The sequence below is a fragment of the Polyodon spathula genome, chromosome 30, assembly GCF_017654505.1.
Source record: "Polyodon spathula isolate WHYD16114869_AA chromosome 30, ASM1765450v1, whole genome shotgun sequence".
NCBI classification, from domain to species: Eukaryota; Metazoa; Chordata; class Actinopteri; order Acipenseriformes; family Polyodontidae; genus Polyodon; species Polyodon spathula.
The window spans coordinates 3,631,851-3,656,850 of NC_054563.1; the positions used below are offsets into that span (position 1 = coordinate 3,631,851).

The window sequence follows — 25,000 nt, forward strand, 5'->3', positions numbered from 1 at the left end:
CATGAATGGCTACAGGAATGCCTTTAAAAGCTCTGTGCGGAATTAAATCTGAACTATCTGCTACATTAGCTTAACAAGATTTTAACCTTGTGGCTGTTTTCCATTTTTACACAATTTATTCTCATGCACAAATTACTAAGCACCTTTTAGAAAATAAAAATAAGAAATAAACCACACAGGGAAAGTGTTTGGCAGTGGTATTTAATCAGATTCTAAATGCAACCAGATAAGAATCTCTCCTGGTACTTGTCTGTTCCTGTATTGTACTGCAATTACCATTTTAATTCACGCTAAGCTTTAAAATCTATGCAATGATCACTGCCTTAATGAAGTTGATATCAATCTCCTTGGACCTGATTTAAGAATCCATTAAAAATAATGGATATTTACCAGCTTTCAGGTTCAAAAGCCGGTTCTATGTGTTTCTTTTACATTCTAAGGCATGTATTGAAGACAAAGTTAGAATTTCTAATAAAAAGGGAGCACAGTAGAGTAGAAAGTGTCCTTGAAGAAAAGAGAGTGAAAGAAATTATTTATTTTAAGAAGACGGTCCTGTCAGTCAATCAAAATGCTTGGTAATTTGGATAAGCAGGCCTGGGATACTGAAATGTTGTTAGAATTGCCATGTGCATCAAACAATTGTATAATTATAATAATAATGAATAAAATTCTTATGTATTTGTATTTTCAGCCACTTAGTCGCTATTTATTTTCTGTTCGATGACAATCAAACGTCAATAATATTCAAATACTCTCCCAAGCAAAACATCATCCCATTTCTCATCTATTCATCCATAGCTAATCATGATAGATCTGATGGGAAGCAGCTGATCAGTGTGACTTGTTTGCTGCGCACAACAATTCTGCCACAGGATTAACCTCAGCAAAGGTGTAGCTAATTTACACATCGATTACTTTTAGTTTAAGGGGAATTTTGAAAATCCGTTCTTTTCTCAGCGTCTGGTAAATCTGGAGCCAGGTGGCCACCCTGTCCTGGATTGGTCAAAGTACCTTAACACACAATTTCAAAAGGTATTCTTAAAAAATCCACACTATTTGAGTAATTACAATGAGAATCAAGGGAAGGGGACTGTGACTGGGCAGCGTCACTGGCAGGGCTTCTTTTCCATCAGGAGAGAGACTCAGACACAATAAGCTGCAGGTTTAAGCACTATTGCACACTTTATTTACAAACTAACAAAACCAAACAACAAACAAAAAGGAGCAGTGGCCAAAATAAAAGGTTTACACAAAAATGACTGTGCATATACTCTCCAGTACCCAAAGGCAAAGCACAGCACCCATCACTAACACTAACCTTTACCAACTTTAACCTAACCTTAACACCTGTGATTTTTCCCTTTTTATAAACCTGTGGCTGGAGCCTAATTAATCGTATATTATTCCATTATGGCCCCAACCACATTCCCAAGTGTGTTCTGGCAGGGAGGGATTTAACACCCTCCCTGCCAACCCAATATTCCCCACACACTGCCATACATTACATCAGGTGGACACCCTGTCACAGGGACAGAAAAAAACATGGACGTGTAATCTGAAGCTGTTTACTCTATAAACGTGAATTGGATAAGCAGTTGTGTTTCCTGAAGCAAGGGGTCAATCTTTGTGAATCACCACACTTTAGTAATTATTGGTACTGTTGTCTTAAGTTGCTGTGTTACTTTCATATTATAAGGTTGAAGAGATTTTTTTTTTCTCTGATTTTATATTACTTTTATCAACCTATGAAATGAATGAACAGCCTTGGCAGTGAGTCTTTATGAAAGTGAGTTCTATTAAAACCTTGAGCACATGAAGGGACACGTCGTGTGTGTGTGTGTGTGTGTGTGTGTGTGTGTGTGTGTGTGTGTGTGTGTGTGTGTGTGTGTGTGTGTGTGTGTGTGTGTGAAGGCTCAGTTGGTGTGTTCAGTCAGAGATGTGAACAGCAATTGACAGGAATAAACAGTTCATAAGAAAGGGTAACACCATTCAAAGGAAAGTGGAATGAAGTCAGTGACGTTGATCTCTCTGTGTGGTACATTTGAAACAAGCAACTGGAATAAGTAGCACAGGAAAGTAGGCATTGGATTGGACTGTTGGGTGTAGTGTGGTGTACACGTGAATGATGTGATAACCAAGAACAGCTTAAAAAGATCTTCCTGTATAATCTCTTGACATTTCTCGGAAGCCATATTTAGACTTTTAAAACAGGCCACACTTTTAATTTGTAGTAACATTATATCACTGGGTCTAATCTCAATTAATTTTAATAGGTTGCATCATTTTAAGCAGCAAATAAAAAAATAAATAAAGCAAATCTCTTCTTTTTAATTACAATTTAGTTTAAGGGACTGTTAAATAGTCAACAATACTGCACAAGCAAATATCTATACAAGCATATGCAAAACAATACATGACATTCTGGTTAAATTCAAGAAACAAACACATGTAACTTAGGAACAAACATTACAGTGCTTAATAACACAACATCAAGCTTACAACTAGTAGCATGTCATTATTATTACAATTACATAAATGGTTAGATATTGTTAATAAAATGTTTATGTGCATGTGTTGATAGAAGCTAGTCACACTCTCCAAATAATGCATGGTCATCAAATTTAATTGAAACTCATTCAAATGATGTACCCCTTTACTGAACAAAGAATAGACTGGCTTTCAGTTAAAAGACATGCAGCTAGGCAGGTTTGCATGTGGGTTTGCAGTTTCTTTAAAAAATCCACACTCTTCAGCAGAACTGTGGAAGAAAATTGGTCGATCAAAGAACTAAGTAATATAAATGTTTTTTTGTTTTTTTTTTTCAGATTTATATGCATTATCTTTATGCTAAAGTGTAACCACTTAAAAATCAGAGAGTTGCTTCATATGCAACAACCTGTTAGCAATTACAGTCCTCGTCCAAATAGAAATGTCCCTGTGGACGCTACTGAAAAATCTATTCTGTATTTTGGGATTAATTAGCAGCTGTCAAAGACCATGTTTCCAGTCCTACTAATTACTGTATCTGTATTCTAATTACAGAATTCTAATCACTAATTAGTTACACTACCAAACAGACTTGGACGACATCCTGGGAATGTGAGGTTTTCTGTAAGCCTCATTAAAATAAATAGCCCATACCCCAGCACCATGCCACCATGCATGCACTTTATTGTGTTTTGAATTAAGGTCAGTGTCCAGCGGACTATCTCACCAGGAGGAGAGAGTGTTGCCTTCGGGCCAGCTGTGTTAACTGTCAGCTTCCCGAGATGATGTTTTTAGAAGTTCAGTCATAATGAGTCCTCAAAGAGAACCTGTTTTGATCACATAACATGTCGAATTAACTACATGCATTTCTGTAGCTTAGCACTCTAGCTCCACTTTTAGAAAGTATTTTAAACTGTGTTTTGGTAATAGGGCAGAAGCAGTAGATAATGTATAAGAGCAATTTTGTCTGGTCACGTCTAGCTTCTCATCTCTAAGTGTTGACATTACCAGTGCAGAGGAGAAAGTGGCATTACACTTCATAGGTTACAGAAAACCAGCAGTGTGTCAAAGAAGCTTGTTACTTTACTCTTTCTGTATCACGTGTTGTCCGTATCGCAGAGATATATCATCATGATTGTTTTAATAATTTTATTCACACATCAGGGGTCATAATTCATCCAAGTAATAAAACAAGAGTACCTTTCTTAACTCTGGAGAAAGAGGGTTTGTATTGTTAGCATCATTCTGTATCCAGCTGGAGCTACATAATTGGAACAGAAAATGAGCGGTGTTCCTGAACAATTCCATTTCATTTATCTTTTTTTTTTTTTTTACAGAACTAAAAGACATACTGAACATTTAAGGTCAGGCTATAAATCCACAAGTTGAAATAATTCATTTTCTCTAGCGTCCTACAGTTTTTGAGCCAATTCCCAAGTCCAAACCAGCCAACCCCTAGCACACAATATAATGAGTCAATGTTCCGATCAGCCAATTGTGAGAAAGCAGGGTGGAATTCCCATAATTAGCAGAATGTGAATCTAAGCCAGATCCATTAACATAGTGAGTGAGATGGACCAATTAGGATAGTCCTCTGCACTACAGCAACAACATTTCTCACTTTACATCCCAGTGTAGTTTACATTTTACAACATATGCTGCCTATGGTATTGCAAAACGAAGTGCGGAGTGGATATTACTGAAAGCCAGCTATGGAAAAATATTTACAACAGAGCAATAAAATATAGAAAGAATGTAACTTACCCAACCTGGATGCAGTGAAAAGTCTGTGCATTGGAACAAACGTTTTGCAACACCCTATAGAATTAACACATGTTGCTTTATAAAGTCGAATGAAACCTGCTGAATAATGTTACGTTAACATATTGAATTACACATCTTAAAGAAAAAACTGACACAAATTGAAAACTTTGACATTTCAAAAGCTAACGTGAAGTACTCTACTACTGTTATGTCTTCCGGGTAGTTTTTCCATGTAGTTTTTTTTTTTTAAATAATGTCTCAGTCGTAAAATTCTAGGTGATGCAAAACTTTTGGCCACAGCTGTATTTATATATATATATATATATATATATATATATATATATATATATATATATATATATATATATATATATATATATATGGTATTGGGCTGTACTTACAGTATGAAGCATGAATGTACCCATATTATTTTTATACAACTACTGTTACAATAATAATTATGAATATAGTTCATTGTATAATAATTGTGTACAGTTATAATGTGAACTATGGGTATAACATCTTCTCTTTATTTTTGTTCAGGTATAATGGGAGAATATGAGCCTAAAATTGAGGTTAATTTTCCGTTGACAGTCACTGCTGCCAGGGGAGTCACTGTAAAGCTGGAGTGCTTTGCTTTAGGGAAGTAAGTACACACTAAAAAAATGTCTTGAACAGGGAGCTACTTTATCATAAGAAAAGGGTTGAGTACATTGAAATGTAGCAGCACACGCAATTTATGACACTAGAATGGCCTCCTCTCATTTGTAACCTTTCTAATTGTGTTATTTGTCATTGTAAGAAGTATGTTCAAAGTCAACTTCAGACTTCAGTGGTTTCATCTGAGTCATGTATGGATATTTTGACAGTGTTCCCTAATTTACATACTGTAGTACTTGGGCATTAAAGCAAGCACCATAATAGTAAAAATATTCTTTATGCAATATTTCTAAAATGACATGATCACGACAGCTCCTCACATTTCTTGCTCAGTACATTTTAGCCAGAACAACGGGATAGTTACATTGTGCATTAATAAACTGTGACGGCAACTTATTGCCTATATTGGTAACATATAGTACAGTACCTCAGGCTACTGACATTATCTCAAGTTTACAGGAAAATGAATAATAACAATAACAGACAATTGGTTTCGCCCCTGACTCTTAATTATAAGCCCTCAAGTGAAGCCACACTTTGTACAACACATTCCTACAGACTGCTTTAAATAGTCCACATTATTTACAGATGAATGCATGCTATATATATATATATATATATATATATATATATATATATATATATATATATATATATATATATATATATATATATATATATATATATATATATATATACAATGTCCTATTTACAAAGGGGCCCTCATTTCAAATATTTGGAGTCCATGAATATTAAAACAAACAACGTCCACATTATAAATGGTTTGTTATAGACACGGTAAATGTTTATAAACAGGCTTGTTCCTGTTGGTAATTATTAATTAACCCCGGAAGATATAATGTTGAATGTCATATGCAGTCTTGGCAGTCTGTATTTCTAGAAACACATTTCTCTGGGTAAAACGAACCCGCTTGGTAGTAAGCAGATAATATTTGCCATATTAATATTGTTGCTCATTAATATATTTTGCATGTTTTTTGAAGATATATGGCCATTATCTATTTAGGTAAACCTAAATATTTAGTGAGCAAAACTCCTGAGTGATGTAAAGTGATCAATACATGTCCTCAGTGAGGCTGAATGTTATTGTATTTTTGTATTCTTTCTAAGATTTAGAATTCCAGTATTTCAAACCAGTTCTAGCATATAGTAAATCGTTCATCTCCAGATCAGGCCAATTATAAAGTAAATGATTGGATCTTCAGTGTCAATGATATATAAACCAAGCAATGGATTTAGTTTTTTTAACTGTAACCTGCCAAATATTTGTTCCCATAGGGTTCATGGTTACAGGACTACATTTCAATTACCAGCCCTCATTACTGGAAGGAGTCAAGTTATTTAAACAACTGATTTGAGACGTTCAATCTCATTCATTGCTTTTAATGAGAGAAGCCAGGAAAGTGTTTGATGCAAACTAAGACTGAACCTGGATCGCTTCTTTTAAGCCCAGGATCAGATTTCATACACTTTGAGACTGGCAGAGTTACTATGTTATTGGCAAGTATTCCTGACTGAGTTCCCTCTTTACTTGCAAATGAATGATTTGATTAACAGATCTTATTATGAAATGTCAATCTCTATGAAAGTGAAAATGGAGATTGAATTGGGGTCATTCTCCACCTGTCTGTCAAGCTGCACGGCATGCTGCTGAGCAGAGACAAGATTGACAGCTCTTTGTTAAACTAAAAAGGCAGAAGCACTTATTCTGCATCTAGAGAACTTAGCGCAATAGCACAAAATGTTCGGTATTGCAAACCATACGTTTGCCAACTGCCCTTGGCATATAAGTCATATATGATTTTGCAACCTAGTTATCAAACCTCTGTCTGATGCTCAGCAGGGGAATGGAAATACACTTTTTTTTTTTTTTAACTGCAGCTATTGAAGCTCTATCAAGAACAATTTTATTGTGCAGATTTTTTCATTTCTTTTTTTCGGTATAGGCTTACATTGTTTTTCTCCCAAAAGTCTATGCATTTCTGAAATATGGCACATCGTAGTCCAGAAATACAGTAGGACCCTGTTTTGTGGCTAGTCCAATCGTGGTGAAGATCATGCCAGCTCTAATGAACCAAATCTTGATTGATGGTAGATGTAATAGAGAAAATGGTTCAAGGGTAGAAGAGCTTTGTAACAATAATGAATTGATATAAACCATTGACGTAAGTGGTCAAGCAACCCATTTGAACTTGAATGACCCTTAAATAAGACTGCATAAGGAACCTAAGGTCCATGTAATAAGTTTTATCATGTGTGTCCTTCCTTTACGAAAAAAAAAGGATTAAGCAAGATATGCAATAAAATGCCATTTTAAAGCAAGAACTATGAACGTATGGTACAAGGATAAGGAAGGATTTAATATCATATCTGGCACAAATCTTGCAAATTTCTCATGTCATCCACACATCCCTTGAAATGTCCAAGCATTATCTTGGCGCTGTATGTGAAAATCTTGCATGGAATCCTTCCTTATCCTTGTATTATTACAGTTCTTGCTTTAAACTGGGTTTTGCATGTCTTCCTTGCAGGAACCATATTTTTTTATGGTATGGGTTGTGAAACTCATTTGGTGAAACATATTTTACTTGTCAGATTTTTTTTTTTAAAAAGTACTTTCTGTATCTGACAAATAAAATATGTTTCACCAAATATGTTTCAGAAAACTTTTTGAAGTTTTAATGGTAATTTTAAATTTCAAATTACCGTTTGCCCGAAAGAAAATGATGTCATTTTCCGTAAATTATCACCCTTGACTTTGTGTGTTTCAGCCCTGTTCCCACGATCTCGTGGAGGAAGGTGAATGGGAATATCCCCAGCAAGGCGAGGTTGCGCAAGTCCCAGGCGGTCCTGGAGATCCCAAATGTGCAGCTGGACGACTCGGGGACGTACGAGTGCAAAGCAGAGAACTCTCGAGGAAAGAACATCTTCCGCGGGCAGCTCCAGGTGTACAGTAAGTGTGCGGGAAGCTGTGTATAACAATCATCTTCATAATCATGCAACAATAGACAATTACATCCCCTTAAGACAGTCTGGGTAATGCCAGACTATTTCTTCAGGGATTCATGTGTAGCTTTTTATTATAAATCAAATGTTTTTTTTTTTTTTTTTTTTTTTATAACAGATGGCATATGATAAATTGTTCCTTATTTTACTACCAAAGTGTGGCTGGGATTTCCGTGATCTTTAGAGCTGTGTTTCTTAATCTGTGGTCCTTGAAGTTTGGTTTGCAGTGGGTGGTAGATGGGATCTCTGAATTATTTTTCTTCTGTAGGTCACTGTTTTGCTTCTCACTACACTAGTAAAAGCCCACAGAAAAAACTAACAGTAAAATTTCAAGTCCCCTAGTTTGATCAAATACCCAGGAGTACTTGTGTTTGTTGTAGCCTCAGGGCTCTTCAAGTTTAGCTGATGAGAGGTTTTGATTTCTGCGATGTGTTTATTCATCTGTGCCCAGTTTTGTTGAGGATATCCATTGAACCCACAGGAGCCTTTTTCTGAGAGTGAGCTTGATTTCATATCAACACAAGTTGCACGATCGCATCACCCAGAACTGAACAACTGAAGGAATTTCAAAACCATGTCATAACTACAACCAGAACCGTAATCCAGATACAGTACCAATTACCACTGCCCAAGATAAAATTGGTTAAACCAGATTTAGGAATTATTGGCAGAACCAATTAAAAAGGGTTGCCGGAGCTCTGTTATTTCTGAAAAGTTAAGTCTGAATTGCTTCTGTATGCGCATGCATATGTGTAAATTAACAACTGATTTTCTGGGACAATTAAGTGTTGACTGTGAAAGTCCTAGAAAATGATAAAGCAAAAGTTGAAGTGCTGGGATCTTGTAATTTCACTGTATGTGCTCAATAGAAATGGACTTATTTTTATATAGTTTGGTGGATGCTAGTTGCTGAAAGGTTATGCAGATGTATCCTGTTTTCTGTTGATGTTTGGAGGGGCAGTAATTTGTTCATCGATTTTTCTTCTTTGTTAACGTTCAGCTAGATAGATTGCATAGCTTCTCCAACCCCAACGTGTGATCTTGCCGCCTTCCAGTTTAATGTAATAGTTATATTATTTCTAAGCTAAATTGTACAATAATGCAAAGCTTTAAATATATTAACTGTGGCTTGGTAATGTTTGTAAGGACATCAGTGCTTAGTACTTGTCATTTATGCATTGCACCCAAAAAAAAAAAAAAAAAGGATTGCCTCAATATTAGTAATGAGGTTTTCGTGTGGCCATCTCACATGATATTCTTTCTCGTGTGAGATGACTAAAACTCTCAGTATTAAAATATTAACCAAGTAAACTGTACATCATTTACAAAGCAGTCTATCAATAGCACAAAGTGACATCTATGTAAGAGAAGCCACAGTCACACACACCTAAATCCTGCTCTTCTGACTGGAAAGGCATGAGGTGAAAATCCAGAGATGGGGAAATCATCACAAGAAAAGCTGTAATGCAGTATACTGTACAATGTGTTAATACTGGATAATGCTTTATGCTTGACATAAATATTTAATTCATATGCAATTACCCGTTTATTGAAGTTCAGTTACATTTTAATAAACATTCAATGATTAAATAGTTTATGCCACGTGAAAAACAAAATAATAGTGCACTGTATATGATATTTCTTCTGTGCTTGTGATCAAAACTGTATTTATTGTATCACTCATCGCAAAGGCTGTGTGCAGAAAATGATTTGTGCACCTTTCTTCCTGTGTGATTAAATGAACGGGGATTTGTGAGGTCCCTGTTGTGATGAAGGTTCAAGCACTGGCTACCCCAAATAAATTACATTCAGAAAAGGAGCTTGTGGCAGAGCAGGGCTCTGCCCTTGGAAATACTGGCAGGGATGGAGTTAAATTCTCCTCCCTGCCCAGGTTGATTGCCCCAGGTGGGAGCAATCTACTAATGTAATTATTCAATTATCATTTAGCCACCTGGCATAAAAGGAGCCCTCAGCCTCCCAGTAGGGAGGAGAATTTAACTCCATCCCTGCCAGTATTTCCAAGGGCAGAGCCCTGCTCTGCCACAGAGCTGTAGCAATAAACATGTCTTCACATTTTTTATTTTTGATATAGATGGGATAAAACTTGTTTTTCCCAAGGCCACTGGTGCTCATCATGACACTTGTGACCTGGGAGATGACTAGATTTGTGTAAAAGCCACATTACGTGCTTCACAGGAAGGGCTGATAACTCAGCCAGCACACAGCCTTTGACAAAGGTCAGATCAGTCTCTCTTCTCTCTGTAAAGCGTGTTAAATGAACTTTAAGGCCAAGGCACATTCCTCTCAATCCATCCACACTGCTGCAAATAGGTGCTATAGTTTTCAATGAGAATGCATTATTTTAATTTAGTCCAAAATACAAATGAATAATAAGTACGGCTACCCTTTCAGTTCAATTTACACTTACAGTCTCTTTTGCTTTTACAGCACTGCAAGCTTTTTTGCGTGTAGTCAATATTTATTGCATGCTACTATGGGAAATAACATTGGAATCAATGGAGAGGGGTGATATTTAAAGGCACAAGAGTATGTGTTTAGTCCAGATTGTTGTTCCAGTGAGGATTCCTAGACACTTTTTTGGTGACTGTCGAAAACAACTTCGGTAAAAGACACTTTAAAAACATGCCTTGTCTATATAAAGAGATCGTATGGATTATTCTGAAATAAACAATGCAGCAGAAATCTCAATGCTGTTTAGGATTTCAGAAGACATATTTTAAGTTGCACTGCCTAAAAGCTTGTAGTCAAATACAGTAGGGTTTACTGTCTTTTTGTGCACAGATAGAAGTTTATTATTTCACTTTCTGATTCTATGGGCTTAATTTATGATGAGCTGAGTAATAAAATAAAAAAAACATATATTACTTGTTAGCCTTCTGGCTTTGTGAAAGAAACAGTAATGTGTTTTATTAAACAACAGGGCACTACACTTACATGTGCAGCTGTAAGACCGAAGTCAGGTATGCATAAAGCTGATACAAAGCCTCTTATTGTTTTGTGTTTTTTCTTTCCCAGCTTATCCTCAGTGGATTCGGATGATTAATGACACCCAGCTAGACAGCGGGGAGCAGCTCCATTGGGACTGCAAGGCTACAGGGAAGCCACGACCTAGCTACCGCTGGCTCTGGAACGGTGCACCGCTGCTGTCACGGGTACAGGCCACTTTGTTAACATCTGCTCCGCAAAATTGTACAACATCAATAACACCACGTAGCTATAACAGGGGGGAGGGGGGAAATCCTTATAAAATGGAACCTAGATTCAGTGGTAGTCAAGGGAAATCAAAAGTGCATCAAAAAACTTGATATTAATCTAGATAATAAATAGAATAATACATGTATCTGTTTTTAAAGAAAGCAGAGTTAATTTTAACCCAGTGCTGTAGCAGAAATTTAAAGGATGAAAGATTAAATCCGTGAACAAAAAAATGAAATAATTGGTAGTTAAAAAGTATCCACTGTGTGTGCTTTTGTGTATATATACTATGGGCAGGGCCCCGCCTACAGAACAAAGGCTCTTATTTAAATCTTACTCCCCCCACTCATAATCGTATGTCTCTTGTTTAAAAAAAACAGTAAAATGTTTACTCTCTGGAAGAAGAGGTTAGGAAAGTTAATTAAAAAGCATGTAAAGTTGGTATTGTCTTACAGAACAGAACAGAGATGGTCAATGGCGAGCTGTTGATTAAGAGTCTACGTCAGTCGGACGCTGGGATGTACCAGTGTGTGGCAGAGAATAAACACGGAGCCATTTATTCCAGTGCAGAGTTGAAGATTTTAGGTAATAATTTGTAAAAAATTTGTAAAAAAAACAAACAAAAAAAAACATATTTATTTTATTTCTATGTGGATTTATTATTTATTGAAAATTGCACTGCTCAGACTGCTCTCAGCCCGTCTCGTTCTGTAATAACCACATTCACATTTGAAAGCAACATTTCCATCAACGTTAATCACAGCAGACCATTTAACACACTGCATGAATAAATGACTGTATTGTCGTGGTTCGTGTTGAAAGACCCATTTACAGACTTCTAAAATTAGTTTGTGAAAGTATTAGAATATGAAAAGGTGAGGGGAAAATGACTACTGTAATGCACTGTGTTAATGTTGTGAAAGTTTTCTTTTACAGCCCTGACCTGAACACGCTCTACCTTTCTCCAGTCCTGGGTGCTGTAGAAAGCAGCCATAGTGATGTAAGAAAGTATCCACTGAGTGCTTGGTCTGGGCAAAGTTAATTACACTTCCGACCTCCAAAGGCAACAGGCATGTAGTGGACTATCCTGCTGAGCCACTCAGATCCCTTCTTTTAAAATCCTTCTGGACAAAAGGTCAGCGCTGTCACTCGGTGTGGGATAGTTTTTGCCACTGAGCAGCTAAACAATTTCTTGTACAATCTGTGGCCCTAGCAGTAGTTATGTCAAGTGAAAAGACTCCATTGTATTTTATCAGCAGCAGATTAATGTGCAGTTTACTGTAGCTAAAAAAAGTTTCCTACTGCAGCTTAGCACGGCGGGTAGGGACCAACAGTATGGGAACCTGCGAACACACCAGGCAACAACCTAACTGTGCAGAAAAAACACAGAATCGCACAGGGAAGAAGTCATTCAAGCAAGCTGTTCTGTGTAGCAGGGGAAACAGATTTACTCTCAATCTGCCATGTACGGCAGGAGGTTAGCTGGTTCAGAGCTGGTCTTGGCCCTGTGTGTATTTAAAAACGCCAGAGGTATGAAGAAATTTAAAATACATATTGATATGTAATGAAAGCACTGTTTTGTAACATTGCCAGCCTGCACATCATTGGTCAGGGAGATGCCTGCAGCCATTCTAGGCCATCTGGAGATAAGCAGGTTAAAGGGTGAATGCTGACATATGTAGGGTGAAGCATGTAAACAAGAAATAATATGTTTTGCAAAGCAACATTCAAGCAGATGATAGAAGCAATTGTTCAACAGTTGAATAGCCTTTGGCTAAAGTAAAGGACAAATAGTAAACAGCTTCAGCTAAAATGCTGCAAACTAAGGAATGTGAAGCCTGATTTTGCATTTTCAATTTGGTGAACACTGCAGGCAAAATGTTAATTACTATAGAACCAATAGGTAGATTTATAACTGCATAGATACCTACACACACATACATGCAGATATTGTATACCTTACATTCATACAGGGTTATAATGTTGCTTGGCTCAAGCCAGTTGTGCATCGTTATTGTACAGCAACAATTTGCAACCATTTTGAATGTTAGCTCTGAATATGCTTTATAGACACCAGCAAACCGACGCTAGTAAAAATTGGGATCCTAGAACTTGGGAATTGTATTTCGTTTAAAGTTGTCAACTGTTTCTCAACTTTGGGATAGTTTATCGTCTATATTTTCTGAATATTTTATGTCGTACCTGTTTTATAGTATGTGTGTTCTGTGTGATTCACTAATGTTGTTTCTAATAAGGTCAATATTTGAAACACTGAATATTTCAGCAAAACCTGCTTTAAAAAGTTTTCAAGGTGGATTGCAAGGCATTAAGGTCAGGGCATATAAGCACAATCCACCCAGAGGAGTCTTTTCAGAAGCAAAATCTATATGGGAATATATATGGGAAGTATATAAAGAAGGAATGTAAATCATAAAGTATATTGGCTATTAATATACTATATATATATATATATATATATATATATATATATATATATATATATATATATATATATATATATATATATATATATATATATATATATTTATATAGACAATATAGACGAAATTTATGTAAGTGTCCTGTTAAAATAAATATAGTTAAATAATGCTGTATAGAATTTTTTTTAAATGCCATGAGACATTTCTATGAGGTCCAATCAAAAGGGAGCATGCATGTCAAACAAGGCTGCAAGGCTTTATGCAGTTTGGGGTTTTACCACCTGAAGGATTGTAACTTGCCAGCCTGGCTGCCAGACACTGCTGTCATCAGCATGTCAGAATGTCAGGTGGTATCAACACAACAGACCATCACGCAGTTTTCACTAACTTGTCCTGATGAGGTCTTGCAGCAAAACTGTGGCTTGACGTGCTGCTTAATGTGTGCGGCAGAAATTGCTTTGACTACCTTTTCACAGTACCTTAAAGAAAACTGTTAATTATGTATTTATTTATTTATTTTATATTAGTTATTCTATAACATTGTGAGTTCGTTCTAGCAATGCCTTGTCCTTCACAGAAATGCTCGCGCAAGAGACAAGGTAACATTTAAACCATAAAATGTGTAAGTCTCAAGAGTAATAAATAAAAATGCCCTTCAAAGCTAGATCACAGGATATTTAACCATCTCATATTTAAAAATAGAAAGGATTAAACAATTATTGAATGAATACCTTTTAAAAACGAATTATTTAACAAAGCATGATTTCAAATAAATGAACGTATGAGGTTGCTTGATCTTTGTTAGATTGCAATGAACTACTGGGTTTGATTTAGTTGCCTGTATTTTTCAATACAGGAATGAAATTATACTAATTTCCAGAACTATTTGCTTCATGCTCTCCAGGGAATTCCACCCTGCTTTAATGCTGTACTCTGCCCATCTTCAAGAACTGAGGAATCCATTTCTGGGAATGTAAATGAAGTTCATGAAGTTTAAAACTGCCAAATGAAAAAAAGAAATTAATGACAGTGTCTGTACTAAGAAGTATAACTTGAAGACACTAACTAGGGATTTTAATTAAAATCAAATTAGAATACCAGCTTTCCATTATTTCCAGCAGGATTTATATATGTGTCTATTAACTAAACAAAGTTCCCCATTCTTTAATGCCATCCCTCTTTCTGGCCTTTTGCAACTGTGGCATTTCATTAAAATTAAAAGGTTGTAATATAAATGTAACTAATAAATGATAAATCAACTGGGATGATCTGTAACTCCTCCAATAAAAGGTTATTGATTTGAAACTAAGAATAAGAATACAAATAATACACTGATCTTCTGTAGCCACATAATTCCACACAGTGCAACATTAATAACATTAGAAATGTGTTAGTACATTCGATATTCTTACTGCAATACATTATGGTTATACAAACACCCTTGGTGATTTTGTAATAGAGTACATAAACACCTTTGGAAACTATTAATACATGAAAGTTATACAAACATCTTTTGAGATAATCTAGATGAATAGCTGGGGGGTTGTCTAACTTACTAAGAAATTTTTTTAGAAAATTCTTTAATTGTGGATTGTATCCTACTTGCATAAAATGTATCTGAAGAACCACTTTTCTAGTTACAGTAAAAGTTGAAAGGGACATTCTTTAGTTATTAATACTGTGAACACCTGGGTGTATATTAAGGTGCCCTGTTTGTCTGTCTGTCTGTATGTCTGTAGGTCACACTAAGCTTTCTGGTTTATCTAGAGACGCGCATATTTGTTTGAGATTAAATTTGGCCTCGAAAGCTATTGAGAGTAACAGAATCTGTGGTTGTATGAAGGCATAGGTCCAAAGCGTCCTTCTCACTGAGACTCCACTCTGAAGAGCCCTTTGCTTTCCTATGGAAGTACTGACCAGTTCTCATCCATTTTGAGCTTATCGGACAGGATCAGAATCCCAAGGTGTTACAGCTTACAGCTAAAATCAGAGCTAATACAATTTTTTTTTTTCACTTTTCTCCAAATAGCTTCTGCTCCCAGTTTCCAGCCAATCCCAGAAAGGAAAATAGTCACAGTGATTGCTGGTAAAGATATTGTTCTTGAGTGTAAACCTCAAGCATCTCCAAAACCAGACATCACCTGGAAAAAAGGAGACCGGAGGATTCCTCCAAACAAGCGGTAAGAAGATGCTGGACCTTGCATATTAGGCAAAACAAACAGAGAGGAAAGGATAAGCAACAACCATTTATTGGAATTCACACTGACTTTTGACTTAATTTGCTGTGTACAGCCAGTGTTGGAATGCACTTGCTTATCTCAGCTCAGTAAACGTGGACCACCTTCAGCTTAATAAAGGCAGTCAGTTGCTTCAGTTGCACGTTCAGTTATTCAACAACAAGTAAAGCTCCTCAAAAGTCTTGTTAGAAATCAAAAGCAAAGGGGGCTCTCGAGTGGCACATCCTGTAAAGGCTTTCTGCCCAGAGTGCAGGATTCACAATATAGCTTACAGATCGCCAGCTCAGATCCAAGCTATGCCACTGCTGACCATGGACAGAGGTTCCCAGGGGGTGGTGCACAATTGGCCAAGTGCTGCCCGGGCGAAAATATGCTGACGGCACTCGTTTCGGAGGAAGCAATTGCTCTTTATCGTCTCTCCTGAGTTAGTTCGGGGGTTGCAGCAGTGTGCGGTGAGCCAAGGACTCTCCAGCTGACCTAAAGCCTACCTCGCTATGGCAGTGCTTAATTGAGAAATTAATAAAAATAATTGTTCAAAAAAAAATAAATCAAGAGCAAAGGAAAAATGAATCCCCAATAAACAAATCACATACTGTATAGCACTTTACCATTGTACCATCTAATCTACTAAATATTTACCCCAAAGGATATTTTCTGTAAGTGGGCTGTAACGTAGTTTTTTTTTTTTTTTTCTCAAAAGAGAAAGTCTGTTCTTCATATCGCTGAATGTGTCTGTATCATTTCCCAGCCCTAGAAAAGGCCAGTAATAAACATTCCCATGTACGTGTCAACACCTCAGTGCTTGTGAATGAGCCTTTGCCAGCATTTATTCTCATCTCTGTGTTTTGTCTAATTCTGATTTCACACTCTGCTGAGTTCTGAACAATCCATGCCTCAGTACTGCTCATGTTCTAATATAGCTCTGACAAGCCTGGAATGAAAATTTGAATGCTTATTAAATTTTTCTTGTAAAGAAAAAGAAAAAAAAAATCAGTCAAAGTATTATTATCCTAAATTATTATCCTAGTATCCTATCCTAAAGCTGTGCTCATTTAACCAATGTCTCAGTGTCTGCCTGAAAAAGATCATTTTCTATCGCAATGCATTCTTATATCAGACCTAGGCTTTCTTTACAGTGGATAAGAAAACCAACTGTGAAAAAGAACTCCATCGAGAGTGTGATTTGGAGACAAATGGAGCAGGAAAAGTTTCAATTTGAAGCACTCTGAAACAGTCCAAGTTTTGTTTTGTTTTGTTTTTCTTCCTATAGTTACTATGATAAAGTACTTGGGAGCAGTGTTATATCAGTGTGGCACATGTAGATATTTTGTACAGCAGGATTTGTATCCAGTCTCATTATTTAAACAGTTTATGTTGTATTTACTAAAACATTAAAAAAAAATACTTATGTAGAAAATACACACCAGTGTAAAAGTCTTTAAAAAACAAAGTACAGTTTACTGTAGCAATAGAATACAAACACAGCCGCTAACTCCATTCTCAGTAGGATGTTCCTGAGCCCCTGACACTGGGTTGCGTCATCGTTTATAAATAACAGAGTTTCATCCGCTCAAGCATAAGACAGGCACAGGAATTCAAATACAAACAATTTCCATATGTGGTTATTAATAAGCAGTTTAATTAATTTCTACATACGTTTGATCTCAGAAAGATGTTATTCTTAAACAGATAATATGCAGATAATACACGGAGAGAATGGAAGACAGGTCGTCATGGTTCCAGTCGTCCTTGCACGATAAGTTTTTGCTGGTGTTATGTCGGATTCTGTTAAATTCTCTCATGCTTTTGACTGTAAACCCAGAATTAGCCCAATTAGTCAAAACACTACTACACAGCAGAATTAGAACCCAGGAGTTGCAATGTATAAGTAGGTGGTGGTAAAAGATAATTGTTGCTTAGTTACAAAAAAAACAAAACAGCTGTTATTATAAGCAAATACATTGCCCCAAGAATTTAGCACTTCTTGTCTACACATAATAATTATTTAACAGATATCTTCTATTCTGTTAATTACACTTTCTTGCTGAGCAAAATTCAATTTGTTCAAAGGGGCTCTAAATCCAATATGTTCTATCATTTCAGCTTGTACATGGAAATGTTAGCAACTTGTGCTGCTTCCATGAGATGTTATTAAACTAAACGACTCCATAGTTTAAAAAAGGACATTCCTTTATGTTTCTAAGGCCAACAACAGCACATCCCCCACTCATAGTTCTTCCTGCAAACAATGGCATGTCCTTTTAGCCCAGACACTACAGGCACAGTCAAATAAACAGAGCAGTTTGATGCATTTTTTTAACATGGCGAAAACCAGCAACATTTCATACGCCTGCATTGACTCTCCATAGAAACTCTTTCTGTACCATAATGCTTTGAACGCAGTGAGACGGAAGTCTCCATTGAAAATGTCGAGTATCTTGTTAAATAGAATATCTTTTGAAACGACCTTCTAAATATTATTGGCTGAAACAGTTTTAAGTGAGGCTGGATTTTCATTGATTGAAATATTAGTGTGTGCTCCCATTGGCTAGAAAGGTTGCAGTGTTTTTGGCACAGTGAGAGTGGCTCACATGGTACTCTATCTAGTATCGTGTTCATGATCTGGGCTAGTGATCTCACAGGGAACATGGTCTTGGCATTCCCATGGATTTAGGAGGTAAAAGAGGTAAGGACTGCTTCATCTTACTGCTCTACAGCAGCACCTACTGGCCAGGCACTCGATGACACCTTTATCCTCCAAAGGTCTGTAGCTCACCACTTCAGGTTCCCTGAGCTGAATCCCTCTACTAGTTCAGTCAAACAAAATGAATGACAGGCCCTGGTTCTGTGGAAATCAGGTTGCAGAAAAATCCTGCTTGAATGTATGTTTATTTCACAGTCAGGGTATTCTAAACTGGCTTCTCCTCAGCAACAGAAATCCACCCCCCGGTTCATTTATAAAGCCGAAACTTAACAGTGTAATCCTCTTCTGTGTACTACAGTGTGTGATTTATGTTTATAAATAGTCGCTTAAAGCACTGCGTACTTAATTAAATGTCAGATGCCTAATTCATGCCCTTTAGTGGATCTCTTGAGTCTCTGATTTATTGAGAGAAGGAAATTGTCTGGAGAACAATTCCATATGAGAAAATGGTGATGAATGAACAGAGTGTCGTTTTAATCTGAGATTTTTCATTAGATATGCTCATGATCCTCAATATATTCACAAAGCTTTTCAGTTGGAGCAACTAAAGCCTTCATAACTTTGTTTATATTTGCTTGAAGATATTTATACAGCACAGCACCTTGCTATCAGGAGTACCCTATCAACGGTAGCAAGAGTTACTTTAGAGTATAGCACTATAATATAATAAATACCATTTAACATCTAAAGCTGGCAAAAGAAAGTTATAATTTGGGTTTACCTATTGCCTTGCCAGGGATATCAGTCAAGTTCATCCCAAAGGGCCTCAGCTGGATCAAGATCTAGCGCTTGAGAAAACCAAGGTAATGTGGCAGCAGTCCTAGCAGTATCTTGGCAGATGACAGCGACAGTGCCTATTATCTATCACTACAGATGGGCCAAGGATTGGCTTGGGGAGCACAGCCGACACACACACTTCTCACTTGGCCTGCCCATTTGTCATAATTCTCTTGAAATTGGGCAAGAACATAGCAACATAGCATTAATGCTGGATAGTTGTGTGCTTTGGTTCGACAATTCTATCAGAAGAGTGTGGAGAAGTATGTACACTGAGCCTGTATAAAAAGGGCTCTGTATACAGCTAAACCAATATCAAAAACCACCTGACTAAATAACAATTGCATTATTCAATTTGTAGTACGTTCAATGCATATAATGTATTACTATTGAAATTCACAAGCAATTGAAAAGTAAGTTGTATTAAGAATATGACTGCACTGATTAGTGTGTGTTAATAACAGTATGACACCCTGAGGAATAGGAGAGAATATCAGTATTTTTACAAGCCAGTAATATTAATGACATACACCTTACTTGTGGCCTGTCTGCCCTTTAAGGTGTAAAGATTTGCAATCATTAACAGTTGCTGGAAAAGTCATTACTGAATTAGAAGAAGCTCAATAGCTGGGAGAGCTAGGATTGAAACAGTGCAGCACATAGCCTTTTATCTGACATTGACAGCCGGGCTGAGTTGATGAAGGTTTGTTATTAACATGGATTTCAGCTAATGTCCATGCCTTTTGTTTTCTAAATGGAAAGTATTAATCCCATTAGTTAAAGACATCATTGTAATCTGAAGAGAACTGGGTTGAAGATGTACAGTGCAAACCACACCAAGCTCAACAAATAGAAAATTAGATTTGAGACTTGTCTGTATTTTTTGATAATGTCTGACGTAAATATTAGTAGAAAAGGTGCAAACTGCGTGAATGAGAAGTTGTAGGTTGGCAGCACCCATGATTAGAGTCTTCATTGTGTATGCATAATGAGGACAAGTGCAATATGAACTTTCTCAAACCTGGAAGGAGTGAGAATGCCTGCAAAGTTGCTAAGTGCCAGTTGTACACAACTGTGTTAAATCCTGTGATTGTTTTGCGATGCTGACTGATATCTTCTGAGGTCCAAATTAAGACTCTCCGCCACTCATTACAAGTGCATGAAACACTGAAGCAACTTCCTTTGCTGCAGGTGCTAAATATTAATAAGAAAGTTCAAATAATAATATACAGAAACATAATTCTCTGTGAACACACTTTCATGTGAATTATCAGCTAACGCAACACTTACAATCTTGTCTAAGCTCAGTATTTATAGTAGTGCTCCTCCAGATTCATTGGTGACTGGCCCAACCTATCATTGTGATTTCAATGGAAAGTTAGACTGGTTACAGATTCATTTAATAGTGACCTATGTCAGTTACCAGTGGTAACCACCTCCCATTCCCTCCTTAATATCTTGTTGTGCTTTTAAGATAAAACCAAGCAACCTATGCACAAGGTCAAAGAATACAGTTACTTTGATGGTGCCAGAAGTGAAAACATCAATGGGCCATCTTTTTTGATCTCAGAGGTTACTGTGAGGAAATTTAAATTGAAGACATCACATGCATTTTTATTATATACTGTAGTTTAATTTTTAAATATTTTACCTTTTCATTGTTTTGTTTAGTTCCTTAAATCTGCAACTCTGGTGAAATTGTTTGTTTAAACAAATAATATTTATTTGAGTAGGTCAAAAATAGCAGTGTCTTTTTTGAGACAGAGAAATGTTTTTTGTATTATTCTGATTTTTTGTTTTCTAGGAGCAGTCTTGAAGATATGAATTAATGACTTAAAAACCAATTAAAAATTTTGAAGAGCAGCCCTTGACCTTGTTTTTGACACTAGGAGATCCATCACTCTGGTTTATAACTACTTGGCCATGAAACAGCCAAATGGTTGAAAAAACAGTTGTACAAACACTTTTTTTTTTTTACACATTGTCAGAAAAGAGAAAGACAGATAAAGCCTGACTGACGAATCTGTTCTTAGGATTTGATAGCTCAGTTGTCATCCATAACACTAAATGATCCTTCTCGCACCTCAAGACCTTCAGTGTGATGTAATGAGATTCTATTAGTACAGTATACTGACATAATCCCATTATTCTTAAGAGCACTGAAGTAGCCTGTCTGTGCTAGGCTGGAAAATTAAATAAATGGGGATTTTCCAAATAAATGACAGATTATTATTCATTCTAAAGGGTCTACTGAAGTACATTTGTGCTAGGAGTTATGGGAGAGAAGAACGATCATTCCACCTCATTGGAGAATGGTCTTCAGGGCAACAGCAAATTTTCAGAAGACATTCTGTTTCCTTATGCATATACATATTAATATATACCTTGTCTGCAACATACTGGAAACTGGTTTGGATCTATTGTAATGTCAAGTTTTGGGGGAACAAACAATTAAAAAGTTAGGGAAAGAGAACTTAACTGGTTCCAGGTTTCAGACGGGTTACTTAGGAACTGGGTAGTGAGATTTAACTCCAAAATGGATCTTAGTGACCTTACTGTGGCGATTAATGTTTAGCTCAACATGCAGACTCTGAAACGGTGCTAATTAGCAGCACGGTTATTGTGTCTGATAATTCTTCATTTCTCATTAATAGGATTTCAGTTGTGGAGGATAATAGTCTCAGGATTGTGAATTCTACCAAATCCGATGAGGGCAGCTATGTGTGCCGAGGGGAGAATCAGTTTGGCTCAGCCGAAATGACCACCACAGTGCGGGTAAAAGGTAATCGCTTTTGAGTAGTTTAATCCAGAGTACAGAAAACTAAACTCCCCTTTTTTTTGCTTGCTACCTTGATTTACTTCTGTGTTTAAAAAGGGGTTTAATTTTTGTATTTAAAGAGCCCACACGGATGCAGCTTGCACCGAGTCGAATGGAGGTGACAGTGGGTGAAAGTGTGGTCCTCAACTGCAAGGCATTTCACGACCCCTCCCTGGATGTGTCATTTCTATGGTTACAGAACAGAGAGCCTATCAACTTTCACAAAGAGGGAGGACATTTTGAAAACATCGGGGCAGTAAGAACAATATTTAACCTCACTAGGCATGCTTTTATTTAATAGTGCTATTGCTTTGTAGACTAGTGTAGCATTGAGCTTAGAGACATTGCAAAATCAGTTACAAGATCAGATGGTCAAATTCAGGCGTATGGGGATTTAGTAGGAACAAATGACAGTTGAGGGCTTTTACACAAGATGCATTATCGTAGCTTGTGGGCTGACAAAAGGATCTATATGAATGTGATGGCAGATACAGTTTCGAAGAATGGAACACTAGCAAGTAGACAATGGCACCTTCTTTGAATCAGAGGAGTCAGAGACTGGTTTGAAGAGCAAAGCATTGCCTTCTGTTCTTTCTAGATGTTGAGACCCTTTGGGATAACCTTGACGAACATCTCTAGAATATCAGTCCCTAGTCTATAACGCTGACACAACCTTCTAACATCTTGTGGAGTGGATGCCCTGTCTCTGTCAAGCAGCTGTCGGCGATATAGGGGACCCAGCTTGCTTTTTGTGATATGCCACTATTTTTAAGTCAAGATAGTGTATGCAAAACTGATACAAAAAAGAAAAGATATTTCTGTTTAAGCAGACTCCCTTTATTCTGATAATCGCCTGGCAATACGTTACAAACCTATGGAGAAACCTGATCCGTTGCCAGCTATAAACTACTTATGTTGATTTGAACAATTTTGCAAACCTCTGATGGCATTCCAATTGCCATAGTTGTTAAGTGAGCTGCTGTCAAAAAGAGAAACGCTCAGCATCTCCACATAATAATATGAAAATGATTGCTAAAAGCCATTTCACTAGCCATGAGCCTGCCTTGCAATCTGTTTGGACTGTAATAAGATCCAGGGTAATGTTAACGGGAGAGAATTTATGCAGCTGCAATCAGCTATTACTTTTGAAAATGCCCTTCCATCAAGCTTGAGTGAATATTGCTTCAGTGTTTATGAGCTAAAGAGATTCAGTATTCAGATATATAAAAGTCGAATGAACTTTGGTTACCAGATGTAGCTCAAAAAACATTTAAATAAGAGAAGCCAGGGATTGATTGATTTTTTTTTTTAATGATAACAACAGTGGCAACAGTGGACATCACTAAATTTAGATTAATAATAATCCAACATAAGTGTCAAAGAGGCAAATTGAAATTGTGAGATTGCATTAACCCTGGAACAAGTGCAGTTAATTATCAGTTGAAGACAGTTCTATAACTAATGTGCAGACTGTGCAAAGACTGCGCATGCACAGTTGATATAAATGCAAGTTCTATTGATTGTGTGGAGAATTGAACTATTAGGAAATAAGTCAGACCTGCATTTGGTGATGCCCTATTGATCTAAACATGCACAAGATCAAATTGCCTCAGTAAGCTGCTGGAGATCCTTTCAGAATAAATCAAAGAATTACTGGAAATTTCCTCAAGGCAGCCCCCGCAATGAGGACTAATATTAATAATGCACATTATGTTAATACTGCTAATGATAATTAAGCAATAGTGCATGCCGTAATTATCGGAATATGTCATGCAGCTTTTTACTTCTAAAATAATTTCAATATGTATATATATATATATATATATATATATATATATATATATATATATATATATATATATATATATATATATATATATATATATATATATATATATATATATATATATACAGGTATGAGCTGCACAGTTTAATCTGAAAATTGTATTTGTAATGTATACTGAGGTGCATTTGATGAGCTAGTTTATTCAAGGGATGTAATTATGCCCAGTAATACATATCCGGTGAACGTTGTATTCTAAATATTACATTCATCTTCTTGCACTTCCACATGTCTTGTCAAGTGTTCTCCTTGGTCTGTAACATATCTGCATTTCTGGGTTTCAATTTACCATATTGAACTGTCAGCTCTTTTAAAAAGAATGAATACATTGTTTCAGCTACTGTTAGATTTACACACATAAAAACAACCATAAACAATGTGGCCTTATTGTTCTAAGACGAAATTGAAAGCCATGCACCTCAGTTGTTTCCTGCTTCTGTAGTTAAGTAAGATCAACAAGTTTTAGCTTTGCTTTTTTTTTTTTAAATCGCTTCAGGACCATTAAAATAAGTCAGTTCTACAATGATGAGTATGCTTGTCAGTGCAGCATTTTCACAGTACAGTGTGTCAGTACAGGTAATAATTTCCAAGTGACCAAATAATAAGCACACTGGTGGAGAAAATCCATTGTCCTTGATAGTATATCACACAGCAAGACAATACAATTAATGACCACTGGAATCTGAATAGCATTGGCTGTCTTACATTGGTGTTTACAGTAGGTATGAAAAAGTTTTCTTAAGGAGTTCAAAAGGTAACAGAATATCTAAACTGCTGATCCTACAAGAAGCAACTAAATGTGCTAATGAAACTGCTGGTTATAAACCCATTGGTTATTTGAGGTTGATAGTCTGGACAGTGAACTAGATTGCAGAAGTTTACAATCAGGAGAAGATCTGTATAAAAATACATAAATGAAAAAAAATGCATCTGATATTATCAGTCTACTGTTGCTCTATGTAAGAGACGCTCCCAAGTGTAAAAGTGAAAATTAAATGAGTTTAATCCCTTAGGAAAATGTACTTA

The 25,000-nt window shown here is 36.4% G+C and overlaps 1 protein-coding gene across 1 annotated transcript in view; it reads left to right on the forward strand.

Moving 5' to 3' along the window:
* The first annotated feature begins 4,799 nt into the window (after positions 1-4,799).
* LOC121302583 (contactin-5-like) overlaps positions 4,800-25,000 on the forward strand; it is a 29,647-nt gene continuing 9,446 nt past the window's right edge. Inside the window, exons 1-7 of the mRNA XM_041232585.1 lie at positions 4,800-4,897; positions 7,704-7,885; positions 10,975-11,111; positions 11,610-11,739; positions 15,625-15,775; positions 21,968-22,095; positions 22,212-22,387. Of these exons, the coding sequence (XP_041088519.1) occupies positions 4,800-4,897; positions 7,704-7,885; positions 10,975-11,111; positions 11,610-11,739; positions 15,625-15,775; positions 21,968-22,095; positions 22,212-22,387 (1,002 nt within the window). The remainder of the gene's footprint in view (positions 4,898-7,703; positions 7,886-10,974; positions 11,112-11,609; positions 11,740-15,624; positions 15,776-21,967; positions 22,096-22,211; positions 22,388-25,000) is intronic.